The sequence below is a fragment of the Peromyscus eremicus genome, chromosome 17 (assembly GCF_949786415.1).
Source record: "Peromyscus eremicus chromosome 17, PerEre_H2_v1, whole genome shotgun sequence".
NCBI lineage: Eukaryota > Metazoa > Chordata > Mammalia > Rodentia > Cricetidae > Peromyscus > Peromyscus eremicus.
Genome location: NC_081433.1, coordinates 7739080 through 7752163, shown reverse-complemented (window position 1 = coordinate 7752163; position 13084 = coordinate 7739080). Strand labels below are relative to the sequence as shown.

Here is a 13084-nt window from a genome sequence, read left to right as displayed (position 1 = left end):
AATCACTGCCAAGGTGGGGCTTATTACTAAGCAGTGAGGCCACAAGACGTTCAGTACTGACCTGTCCGTTGCTGGTCACGGTTGTGTTTTCAAACATGAAATAAGCACCGAAGAAAAATACCAAAGCGTCAAAGACGCCGAGAAACGTCCAGTAAATGAACACCCGCCAGCGGAGCAGCGCGTTCTTGGTGATGTCTCTGTTAGGAGAGGAGAAGAGTGGGAAAACTGTGACCACTCTGCAGCATCGTCTCTGTCCACATGTCCCTAAAGAGCATCCACTGTGACTGATAAATATGACCAGGCACACACGTTCTTCAGACTTCACACTGGGCTACACACCAGGGTTCTCCACTAGCTTTTGAGTGTTTTCTCTCCCATATTCCGCTGTCATGTTGTTAAAGAAAGCCTGGTGTACTCCTGTCTTCTGAATGGACTCCACACACAGCAGCACATGCTATCTGACCCACTGATCAGCTGACTGAGCAACTGGGCTTGCTACCAACCCACATGAGTTTCTAGGCCCGTTCAGTGCGCTGGGGTTTATAACATTCCTTCTGTGCATGTCTGAAATAGCGCGCACGCACGCACGCACGCGCACACACACACACACACACACACACACACACACACACACACACTCTCTCTTCCTCAAGCTTCAAGGTCTCATAAATGGCTAAACATTGTAATATAGCCCCAAAGCCTGTGACATGGGGTCCCGTGGAACTGGACAGGTAAAGTTGTCTGATGTTATGTGACTTCTGAAACTACACAGGTGCAAAGACCTCCCAGAAGTAAGCACACACGTGTGTACAAACATGAATAAGACAAAGGACCCAGGGAAACCTGAATGAGGCAGGTGCAGGATGACAAAGTAGCCAGTCCCCAGGGGCTGCTACACTGCAGTACCCAACTGATTATTACGGGAGAAACCGGCCAAGAGCACAGAAATCTCCTTGTTTTGTCTTAGGATGGGAAGACTACAGACATTGTATCTGTCAGAAACCCTGGGCAGTTGTGAAATAGTATAATCGCCTTAATACTAAGAAATGAATTCACTGGGGCCAGAGCAGATGAGGGTTCCACTCCTGGCTTTCTCAACTCTACCAAGCAGTGGGATGTGGAGGGATTCACATGTGCATTCAAGCCCAGTGTAGACCCCATCACTGTGGAGCATACTCTGGGACACCGCCTGGCTGTGCAAATACCATCCTGTGGAAGCAAGTGAACCCCAGCTTTGAAACCATGCCCCCAGGAGCTGACTGGTGGATTCTGCACTGCTTCCTCTGTCCCCTGTGCTGCACACAAGAGTTGCTGGGGCTCACACCTGTGCAGGGCAGGGGCTCACACCTGTACAGGGCAGGGGCTCACACCTGTACAGGGCAAAGGACACACCTGTACAGGGCAGGGGCTCACACCTGTACAGGGCAAAGGACACACCTGTACAGGGCAGGGGCTCACACCTGTACAGGGTAGGGGCTCACACCTGTAGAGGGCAGAAGACACACCTGTACAGGGCAGAGGACACACCTGTACAGGGCAGAGGACACACCTGTGCAGGGCAGAGGACACACCTGTGCAGGGCAGAGGACACACCTGTGCAGGGCAGGGGCTCACACCTGTACAGGGCAGAGGACACACCTGTGCAGGGTAGGGGCTCACACCTGTACAGGGCAGAGGACACACCTGTGCAGGGTAGGGGCTCACACCTGTTCAGGGCAGAGGACACACCTGTACAGGGACGGGTCTCTCTTGAGCACTTCAATGCCCACGTGCTGCTCCATGAGGCTGTACAGGAGAATCGGGAGGGAAGTGAAGCTGATGTTGTAGAGAGTCAGATACGCAGTATCGTACAAAGTCTGTAAAAGGAGAAGCTATCTGAGGGGCTCCAGGTGGCTTTAACAGACCGACGTTAGGATTTAGCACATTACTGAGTGTGTGTGTGTGTGTGTGTGTGTGTGTGTGTGTATGTGTGTGTGTGTGTGTGTACACGCCAGGGGTCGGCATCAGGTGACTTGGAGCTCACTGATTCAGCTGGAGTGGTTAGCCAATGTGCCCCAGGTGTCCTCCTGCCTATCTCCTTACCACTGGCTTATGCTGCTATACCCAGCTTAGTATAGGTGCTGGGGATCTGAACTCAGGTCCTCAGGCTTTTACAACAAGAACTTTACCAACTGAGCCACTTCCCTAGGCCTTGAGTATGTTACTCTTCAACCTGTCAAGAAGCTTAGACATACAGGATGCCCCAAAACGCGTAAAAGCCACTATTCTACAGAGACAGACAAATTCATCAGGTTTAAAATTCCTCAGGTCCAGGCAGAGCTTGGACCCAAAATTTTGCAATTCTGTTCCCTTTCACATTTTCTAGCTTCCATGAGCCTGGCCACGGTGGCTCCAGATATAAACCATTGAGCACTGTCCATCGGAGCACACGGTGCAATGTGTGGGACAGGAAAGTGTCTGCCCAGGCAGCAAGTACTGAGGCCCCTCCCAGGCCACATCTGTCTCGTCCTGCATACTTCAGTGCCTCAGATCCAAGATGACCCCCACACCCATGAAGGCTCCGGTGTGGGGGCAACCCTTCCAGTGTCCCAGATGCCCATCAGTGATGTCTTAGAGGCTTGTGTTTAGGAACACGTCAGCCTCATGACATCCAGTCTGGGGCTGCCAACTCCTCAGCTCCATAGCCTGACCCTTCACCTTTGTTGACAGGCCCCGGGGCAGCAGGATGGATGCACCTGGGTCCCCAGATCTCCATGGGGGTCTGTCTGCATGTTCCCGAAGAGTGTTCCCTCACTATAGCCACCCGTTGGGAAGGAAGACAAGACTGATGAGCTTCCAACTCATGACATCAGACTGACCTGCTGTGAAAATCCGCAGAAGAACTGGTACAAAAACTGAGGGAAAATGAAGCAGACGTTCTGAAAGGCAAGTCACGGCCATTAGTTCAAGGGCACTCTACAGAGATGCACGGGCTTGCCTAGAGCTCACAAGCCATGGTCAACACACACTAGGTTTCCCATGGGGGACTGTCCCAGCCTGGCGGGCTTTGGAAATGCTTCTCTTCCCTGTGTGGTAACTGAAATGGACACATCCATAGTGTGGCCCTGGTGATCACAGGCAGCGGAAGGTAACACTCTGGCTTAAGAGGGAAGGCGGTGGCAACAGAGAGGCCAGCAGCAAGGACCTGTCTGCACGGAGAGGACTGCAGGGACCTGCCTGGGTGGGGAGGACTGCAGGGACCTGTCTGCACGGAGAGGACTGCAGGGACCTGCCTGGGTGGAGAGGACTGCAGGGACCTGCCTGCGTGGGGAGGACTGCTCAAGTGCCGCACAACTCTCCCTTCTGGCTCTATGTTAAACTCTGGGAAGGTTCAAGAAGTGTCAGGAATCCTGTCACAGGAGCAACCACCTTCCTGGTGGTCACTTCTTTTTGCAGATAAATGACTCCAGAAACATTAAGTCGCCTGACGAAGGTCTCACGCCACTGGAACTAAGAGGAGAACTTCTTACCTTATAAAAGAAGTATTGCACAAGCTCAGATATCCTGATATAATAAAAATGCCCGTGAACAAGAAGCATCTTCTTCAAGTGCTTAAACTTGGGTATTGCATAGTCGCTGTTCCTTGCTGCTTGGCGACCCTCCTTCCCGATGACGCCTAGAACGAAGGGTGAATATGCCTGTAACCAGAGCCAGCTAAGCCCAGGGGACCACTGTCCCCTGGCAAAAGCACAAGTCACAGGCAGAGACCCAGGGTCCCTCTGCATGCTATGACACAGCCTTTGTCTACCGACAGTGCAAATCCCAACTGGAGCAGCAAGGGCTTACCTATGCCCACGTGCGCCTCCAGGATCATACTGACATCATTTGCACCATCACCAATCGCTAGGGTAATAGGGTGCTCTTTTGAAAATTTGATTAACTTAACAATCTGGAAAAGAAAAAAACATGGAGTTTATCTTCTCTGTTTGGATTTCGTTAGGGTTATTGACTGGGCAGAAGCAGCAAAGACATAAAGCTGGTGTAGGTCACAGGATATTATCTGCTTACAGCTCATTTACAGCTCTCAGACTATTTCCTCTAGACGGGATCACATCGCCTCATAACAACTAAGGTATGATCAATGACATGACTTCACCAAGGCAGGAAGACAAAATTACAGTAATGTTCAGGTATTGGAAAAGCCTGGGACCAATGCCAGCACTGCAGTCTGCAAGAAGGTGCCATAATTCCATGCTACTTGATATCAAACAATTTTTAAAGAAAGAAGCTGTTTCTAATGCTATTTTAATTTTCAAACCTGTCATGTGTAAAAATCAAATACGTCAACTTAATGCAATAAGTACTCTTCATGATTTCTTTCTCAATTTCCAAGTCCATTTCTTTATAGACCTCCCTGCATGCACTGTGCGTAAGTACAATGCACTTCCCCATGCACTATGCTTAAGGACAATACACTTCCCCCATGCACTGTGCTTATGGACAATGCACTTCCCCACGAACTGTGCTTAAGTACAGTGTACTCCCCCATACACTGTGCTTAAGTACAATGCACTTCCCCATGCACTGTGTTTAAGTACAATGCACTTCCCCATGCACTGTGCTTAAGGACAAATGCACTTCCCCCATGCACTGTGCTTAAGTACAATGCACTTCCTCCCATGCACTGTGTTTAAGGACAATGCACTTCCTCCCATGCACTGTGCTTATGGACAATGCACTTCCTCCCATGCACTGTGCTTAAGGACAATGCACTCCCCCATGCACTGTGCTTAAGTACAATGCACTCCCCCATGCACTGTGCTTATGGATAATGTACTTCCTCCCATGCACTGTTGCTTAAGGACAAATGCACTTCCCCCATGCACTGTGCTTAAGGACAATGCACTCCCCCATGCACTGTGCTTAAGGACAATGCACTTCTTCCCATGCACTGTGCTTATGGACAATGCACTTCCTCCCATGCACTGTGCTTAAGGACAATGCACTTCCCTATGCACTGTGTTTAAGGACAATGCACTTCCCCATACACTGTGCTTAAGTACAATGCACTTCCTCCCATGCACTGTGCTTAAGGACAAATGCACTTCCCCCATACACTGTGCTTAAATACAATGCACTTCCTCCCATGTACTGTGCTTAAGGACAATGCACTTCCCCCATGCACTGTGCTTAAGGACAATGCACTCCCCCATGCACTGTGCTTAAGGACAATGCACTTCCCCATGCACTGTGCTTATGGACAATGCACTTCCCCATGCACTGTGCTTAAGGACAATGCACTTCCCCATGCACTGTGCTTAAGGACAATGCACTTCCTCCCATGCACTGTGCTTAAGGACAATGCACTTCCCCATGCACTGTGCTTAAGGACAATGCACTCCCCCATGCACTGTGCTTAAGTACAATGCACTTTCCCATGCACTGTGCTTATGGACAATGCACTTCCTCCCATGCACTGTGCTTAAGGACAATGCACTTCCTCCCATGCACTGTGCTTAAGGACAATGCACTTCCCCATGCACTGTGCTTAAGGACAATGCACTTCCCCATGCACTGTGCTTAAGGACAATGCACTTCCTCCCATGCACTGTGCTTAAGGACAATGCACTTCCCCATGCACTGTGCTTATGGACAATGCACTCCCCCATGCACTGTGCTTAAGGACAATGCACTTCCTCCCATGCACTGTGCTTAAGGACAATGCACTTCCCCATGCACTGTGCTTAAGTACAATGCACTTCCCCATGCACTGTGCTTATGGACAATGCACTCCCCCATGCACTGTGCTTAAGTACAATGCACTTTCCCATGCACTGTGCTTATGGACAATGCACTTCCTCCCATGCACTGTGCTTAAGGACAATGCACTTCCTCCCATGCACTGTGCTTAAGGACAATGCACTTCCCCATGCACTGTGCTTAAGGACAATGCACTCCCCCATGCACTGTGCTTATGGACAATGCACTCCCCTATGCACTGTGCTTAAGGACAATGCACTCCCCCATGCACTGTGCTTAAGGACAATGCACTCCCCCATGCACTGTGCTTATGGACAATGCACTTCCCCATGCACTGTACTTAAGTACAATGCATTAGAATATGAGACAGAAGAAGGGAAACTACAGATTGCTTTCTTGTTTCAAGACAAGAAATGGAAGTATACATGCATTTGTATAAATCTATTGAGAACCCCAAATAGCGCTGGAAATCCCAGGCTGCGATCAGGGAAACAATTACAGAAAGTTTACATGGAGTAAAGCACAGAAGAGGGTAGAAAAAAAAAGCCATTGCCTGTCTTCTCTGACAGCTGCCCAGACACATTCTGGTTGTGTCTAGTGACAGAGGCTAATTGGTGTATTGAATTGGAAAGAGCACCTTCCTGAACCTGGCTCTCTGCATATGCACTCAACCTTTATGGCTGGGTCACCTGAGAGGACCCTTTTTCCTTATAAGCAGTTCAAGGAAGCATTCTGCACCTGAAGCATGCTACTGTGAAGTTGCATCTCATTCAGTTTATGGACACTGGAAAGACACCATGTTCATGTATGCATTCCACAGTACATTTGATGTACTTAAAAAGAGAATTTGGGCACACTCCCACAAGAACAGGGAGAGTGCAGAGGACTGCCTGGAGTCCAAAGGAGGACAGTCAAGTCCTGACTGTCACTGGCACACTGAAGGTGCTTGGTGAGGGCAAATTCCCTTCCCCACACCCTTGGGGTAGACTCCCAAGGCGCTATAGCGCCTCTCTAGGAGGGTCCATCCATGCCCAACCCTCAAGGAGAATCTAAGACTCTGGTTCGAAATTTCTATGCCTCTCTAATTCTTTAGCAATCAGTGCCAGTGAGACTTAGGCAAAGGCGTTCTCGGCATGCCAACCCCCCATGGCCCGCTACTGGGCAGTCCATGACCTGGGCCTTCTGCAAGGGTGCCATCCGGCAGCAGAGCACTGCACTGCAGTTCCTGCAGATCTCCAGGAAGAGCTCTCTGTAGTTGCCTGAAGAGCTCCCATCCTCTCGGGGTTTCATTATCAAGGACAGCGCAGCTCCATCGATGATTAAACCATAGTCATGCATGTCTGCCGAAAGGCTGTTAGAGCACACAGAAGGGAAGGTCACTCAGTCATTACTCCATAGTTCAGGACACCGGACACCGGGGCATCTGCATGGCACCAACCCGTGGATCAGACACGCACAGTTCTCCTTTCGTCCCTACAATCTCCACAGAATGGGAGCCACCCCTTTGACTGGACTGTAAAGTCACATTGTAATGAAAATTCTTTGTGAGTTTGTGTGTCAGTCTCATACTGAGACTCCACAAGGTGGGCTCGGGAGGGCAGATCTTCATTTCCGATCTTAATGTCGGCCTCCCTATACCTGTATGGCTAATTCATCCTGGTCAAAGTCTCCCTTTGCTGGGCTATAAAGACTTGTTTTTTTAATCCTGTGTACCTGTGTGTAGGTATGGGCACACACCCACCAAGACCAGCGGAGTCTGACCTCCCAGGAGCCACCTGTGCCGGTGCTGGGAATCAAACGCGCACTCTCTGCAAGAGCAGTGCACGTCCTAACCACTGAGCTATCTCTCCAGGTCCCTTTGCTAGGCCCTAAAATGACAAAAACATCCGCAGCCCCTAAATTCTGCAGCTCGACATGGGGAAATAACTTTGTGCTCTTCTTAAAACAGCCGAAAATCTGCACATGCCTAGAGGGCTGACTTGTTCTGCCAAATTCATATGATTGAGACGGTTCAGTAACAGCTCTGCTCTGCCTGAGTTTAACCCCCAGAATCTATATGGTGGAAGAAGAGAACTTATCCTCTGATCTCCAAATGTACACCGTGGCACACGTATGCTGACACCCACACAAATAAACCCATGAAGCCATGACTCTGAATCAGAACCAAAGGAGACTGTCTTCAGAAGACTGCCCAACACTGGTACGGGAGGCCCTTGTAAAACGTTCTTGGAAAGACCCAACCTCAGCCACACTGCTGTGTCACACAAACAGCCTCCATTATTACTAACTATCTTCTGACTTCTCCGGCAGCATTCCGAGGCATCCACGATGGACCCACAAGGCGAAACAGCAGATAAACTTTTACCAATGAAAACATCTGTCTCTGTTCTCTACCCATCAGCTTGAACTTGCCTGCCCGGGCACACACAGCTGTGTCTCCCCGCAGCACCTCTGTGACCCACAAGAATGCCGGCACCAGTGGCCGCTGGAGTCACAGGGTGCCCGTGAGGTGGGAGGGGCTGCCTACCCCGAGAAGGAGTCTCTGGCCAGGCTCCCGCTGCAGCGCAGCACCGTCTTGCTCAGTTCGAAGAGAACATCATGCAGGCTTTGCTCCTCCAGCCTTTTGGTGGTCAGCTCCAGCAGCTGCGTGCTCCTGCGGAAGAGCTTGCAGGCGTAGCACGTGGCTGAGGCCGTCTCCATCTTGTCTCCAGTGAGCACCCAGACCTTGATGCCTGCCTTCTGCAGCGCCTCAATTGTGTCGGCGGCTTTCTCCTGGAGCCTGGGAAAGGAGGACCCAGATAGTGGGGTCAGGTCCAAAGGCCACCAGATAAAGAACTTCAAAAAACACGAAGCCATCAAAATATTCAGCTCTGTAAAACAGCACATGCAAGTGGCTGAGGGTCTATGTAAAGGACCCGAACCTGCTCCCCGAGTGCACACCTTACGATGATGTGCTACGAGGCTGCTCCACACACACGTGGAGAGCTATTTAAGGAGGCTGTTCTGTGTCATGTCCTTCTGCTGAGCCTCACATCCTTCCACAATCCAGTACCATTCCACTTAGGAGAAGAATCATTAAAACCAGAAACAAAACGGGAAAATGGAGTCGAGGAAAAAGGTAATACCTTCCCTTTTGTTACCATGTGTTCTAATGCTGCTACTTATCAAACTGGAGTCCAGGTTCTAAGTAACATATCAGACGCTGATAATATGCTAGTGGCCCCAGACCTAGCTAACGTTTACCCCTGGTTTAGCATGTGCCAGCACTCTGTGAAACCTGATATGACCTTTTACCTCTACATAACCCTGCGGAGTCAGACGAGTCCCTGGGAGGATGCTCCTGGCCTGAAGTGTGGAGATGCCATTATCACAGCTGCACAGATGAGGAAAACCACCTCCAATCTCCTAATTTTTCTGAAACAGTAATAAGGGACCCGAGGCCTAGAGAGGTAAGTGTACCAATGTGCTGGCTCTGGGTTTTAAAGAAGTAACTTGTGAGCAAACGTCACTTCAATGGGACATCATATCTGAAATCCCAGGAGGATGCATGTTCTGTGTTACCTGGGCTACACAGCGAAACACTGTCTAGAAAAAAAAAATGGTTTTACTGTCCCTCATTCCTAAGTGCTCCTGTGCCCACGTTCCATGGCCTAACTCCAGCTGTCAGCTGCTTGCAAGGACTTCATGCCAATCCACTCAGAAGCCCCTCCCTGGAGCAGCCCCCCTTTCTGCCCCAGCACCCCCAGGCCACTGCAATGGTGCTGGGCCTTCTCTCCTAATTTTATCATCTATAGCTACTGGTGTTTACAATAGTTCACTCCATTATGTTAACTTTCTTCAACAAACAATGACAAATATATTGAAGATATTAAAATCTAGGAAGTCAAGCTGTGTTCAGAAGAGCCAGCAGCAATTAGGAAAACAACTACTAATTCCTTTGTAAGGAGTGAAAAGAAACTGGATCTTCCATGTGTAACATGATTTAAGATGTTACTTTCACTATCTGGAGGGAAAGTGGCCTTTCAGGCATCCTATTTGTGGTCAGGAACATACCACCCAGCTATGGTTTCCTGGGTTGTCACTACGTGAAGGAAACAGGTGACCCATGTCCTCAGGAAGAACACACGGGCATTGGACAAGAGTGCTCTCTGCCCACCCACTCTCACGGCCGCTCACATCTGTGGACGTGTGTGCTGTCTGCCCACCCACTCTCACGGCCGCTCACATCTGTGACTGTGGACGTGTGTGCTGTCTGCTCACCCACTCTCACGGCCGCTCACATCTGTGGACGTGTGCTGTCTGCCCACCCACTCTCACGGCCGCTCACACATGTGACTGTGGACGTGTGTACTGTCTGCTCACCCACTCTCACGGCCGCTCACATCTGTGACTGTGGACGTGTGTGCTGTCTGCTCACCCACTCTCACGGCCGCTCACATCTGTGGACGTGTGCTGTCTGCCCACCCACTCTCACGGCCGCTCACACATGTGACTGTGGACGTGTGTACTGTCTGCTCACCCACTCTCACGGCCGCTCACATCTGTGACTGTGGACGTGTGTACTGTCTGCTCACCCACTCTCACGGCCGCTCACATCTGTGACTGTGGACGTGTGCTGTCTGCCCACCCACTCTCACGGCCGCTCACACATGTGACTGTGGACGTGTGTACTGTCTGCTCACCCACTCTCACGGCCGCTCACACATGTGACTGTGGACGTGTGTACTGTCTGCTCACCCACTCTCACGGCCGCTCACATCTGTGACTGTGGACGTGTGCTGTCTGCCCACCCACTCTCACGGCCGCTCACATCTGTGACTGTGGACGTGTGTACTGTCTGCTCACCCACTCTCACGGCCGCTCACATCTGTGACTGTGGACGTGTGCTGTCTGCTCACCCACTCTCACGGCCGCTCACACCTGTGACTGTGGACGTGTGCTGTCTGCCCACCCACTCTCACGGCCGCTCACATCTGTGACTGTGGACGTGTGTACTGTCTGCCCACCCACTCTCACGGCCGCTCACACATGTGACTGTGGACGTGTGCTGTCTGCCCACCCACTCTCACGGCCGCTCACATCTGTGACTGTGGACGTGTGCTGTCTGCTCACCCACTCTCACGGCCGCTCACACATGTGACTGTGGACGTGTACTGTCTGCCCACCCACTCTCACGGCCGCTCACACATGTGACTGTGGACGTGTACTGTCTGCCCACCCACTCTCACGGCCGCTCACATCTGTGGACGTGTACTGTCTGCCCACCCACTCTCACGGCCGCTCACATCTGTGACTGTGGACGTGTGCTGTCTGCTCACCCACTCTCACGGCCGCTCACATCTGTGACTGTGGACGTGTGCTGTCTGCTCACCCACTCTCACGGCCGCTCACATCTGTGACTGTGGACGTGTGCTGTCTGCTCACCCACTCTCACGGCCGCTCACATCTGTGACTGTGGACGTGTGCTGTCTGCTCACCCACTCTCACGGCCGCTCACACATGTGACTGTGGACGTGTGTACTGTCTGCCCACCCACTCTCACGGCCGCTCACATCTGTGACTGTGGACGTGTGTGCTGTCTGCCCACCCACTCTCACGGCCCACTGGACTGTGTAACTGAACAGACACATGTGGCGGCCTTACCGGTCCTCGACCGCGGTAGCACCGAGCAGGATCAGGTCCTTCTCGATCTGCTCATAGGCCTCTGCTAACTTCTTCTCCCGATCCTGAAGAGCGACCTTGGCAGCCTGCAGCACTTGGCAAACACCTTCATAGTCCTCTGGCTCGAGCCGCTTGTAGGCGACACACAGGGTCCGCAAGCCCTCCTGCGGACACGGGTCAGTGTTGGATGTGGACCCAGTGCTCCTTGCTGAACGTACTCTCAGGCCTTCCTCATACCCATCTCTGAAGAGAACGAGTCATAACCCAGCCACCCTCAAGGGATTACTGAATTACATTAAACATGGACAATCATGTACATTACAGAACCGTAACAAACGATACCTGGACCAGGCCACTACACCAGGACACAGACCTTTTCCTTCATGTAAACAGAGAGTTCAATTTAAGCTTTCCGGACATAATTTGTAATGTGGTGGTAATGGTGTTTCCAAACCTGGGAGTTTGTCAGGATTTGATGGAATGAATACCAAGGAAGCCTGCAAGGTTATTCACCCACAAGCTGGGTACAAGGAAACTAAGCCTTAAGGAAAAAGGGTTCTGATGTGTGGAGAGGGCGCAATGCAGCTATTAAGGCCACGTGGCCGGCCACTATGCATCACTCCTGCCACGACACACCAAACTGTCACTGGCTCTTGGAGTGGTCCCCTTGGGTGTCTCCTGCTCTTTCCTCTCACCTCCCAATAGTGCCACTCCCTATGATATCATGGGGCCAATTACATTCAAACTACCACACCCAACAGACATCCGAACCAAGACACTGTAACAACCAATGGCCCTGAAGCTCCTGGAAGAGAACGATGGATGGGCAGGCCCAGAGGCCAGGCACAAGCCATCGGGAAGCTACAGAGGACAGCACATTCTCAGCATCCCCAAAGGTACCAGGCAGAGCAATTCCAAATCCACCAAACAACCTGAAGCCACAGCTTGAAGGAACACGCTGTTTCTGAGGAGCTTGGCCACTTCTCTGAACAAAATTCTGGAACTGCAGGAACGAGAAAGATCCAGCAGCCCGTAGGGCAAAGTTCGCGGTTGTGACCAGCCTGCAGGATGGAGTCCACACCCACAGAGGGAATCAACTAGCCAGCCATGGCAGACCAAGTGACGAGGCTGGTGGAGCGGGACACACGTCATTAAAAATGCATTACCGAAAAATTTCCAACCTTGGTAAAAGCCTGCAGACCACACTTCAGACTCCCAAACAGAAAAGATGTGAGAATTACTGCACAGATTCACCACAACCAGAAACCATCCATGGAAAGCAGCAAAGAAAAAAGGTGAATACAGACAGCAAACACAGACACTGCATGGAGTTCCCAAGAAAAGGGGTGTCTAAACAAGGACCCCAGTCCACACTGGTGTCCAGTCTCAAACGTCCATCAACGGGTAAACGAATGACTGGGCTGGGCATCAGCACAGATGGGTTGCTCAGCGAGAAAAGGACACCACGCTGTAACAGACACGCGTGGATGAATCTCAGAGCAGTTCTGTGTTCTCAGAGAAGCCCGGTAAGACAACAGACGGAGTCTACTGTAAGAACACTCCACAAGGTAAGAACTCATCCACAGTGCTGGCAAACAGTGGTGGCTGATCAGAGAGCTGCCAGGGAGGGGAATACAGAGGTTCTGAGGACACTGTGGGGCGATGCTTTTAGAAGTGTTCATCA

General features: G+C 51.2%; 1 protein-coding gene across 3 annotated transcripts in view; it reads right to left on the bottom strand.

Annotated features, from left to right (window-relative positions):
- The window catches only part of Atp11a (ATPase phospholipid transporting 11A), a 109259-nt gene that overhangs the window by 15200 nt on the left and 80975 nt on the right, over positions 1-13084 (bottom strand). For all 3 annotated transcript variants that reach the window (XM_059244978.1, XM_059244980.1, XM_059244979.1), the window contains exons 18-25: positions 11383-11564; positions 8267-8518; positions 6913-7090; positions 3826-3928; positions 3510-3655; positions 2859-2918; positions 1729-1856; positions 62-197 (exon numbers count right to left, since the gene is read on the bottom strand). In XM_059244978.1, the coding sequence (XP_059100961.1) occupies positions 62-197; positions 1729-1856; positions 2859-2918; positions 3510-3655; positions 3826-3928; positions 6913-7090; positions 8267-8518; positions 11383-11564 (1185 nt within the window). The remainder of the gene's footprint in view (positions 1-61; positions 198-1728; positions 1857-2858; positions 2919-3509; positions 3656-3825; positions 3929-6912; positions 7091-8266; positions 8519-11382; positions 11565-13084) is intronic.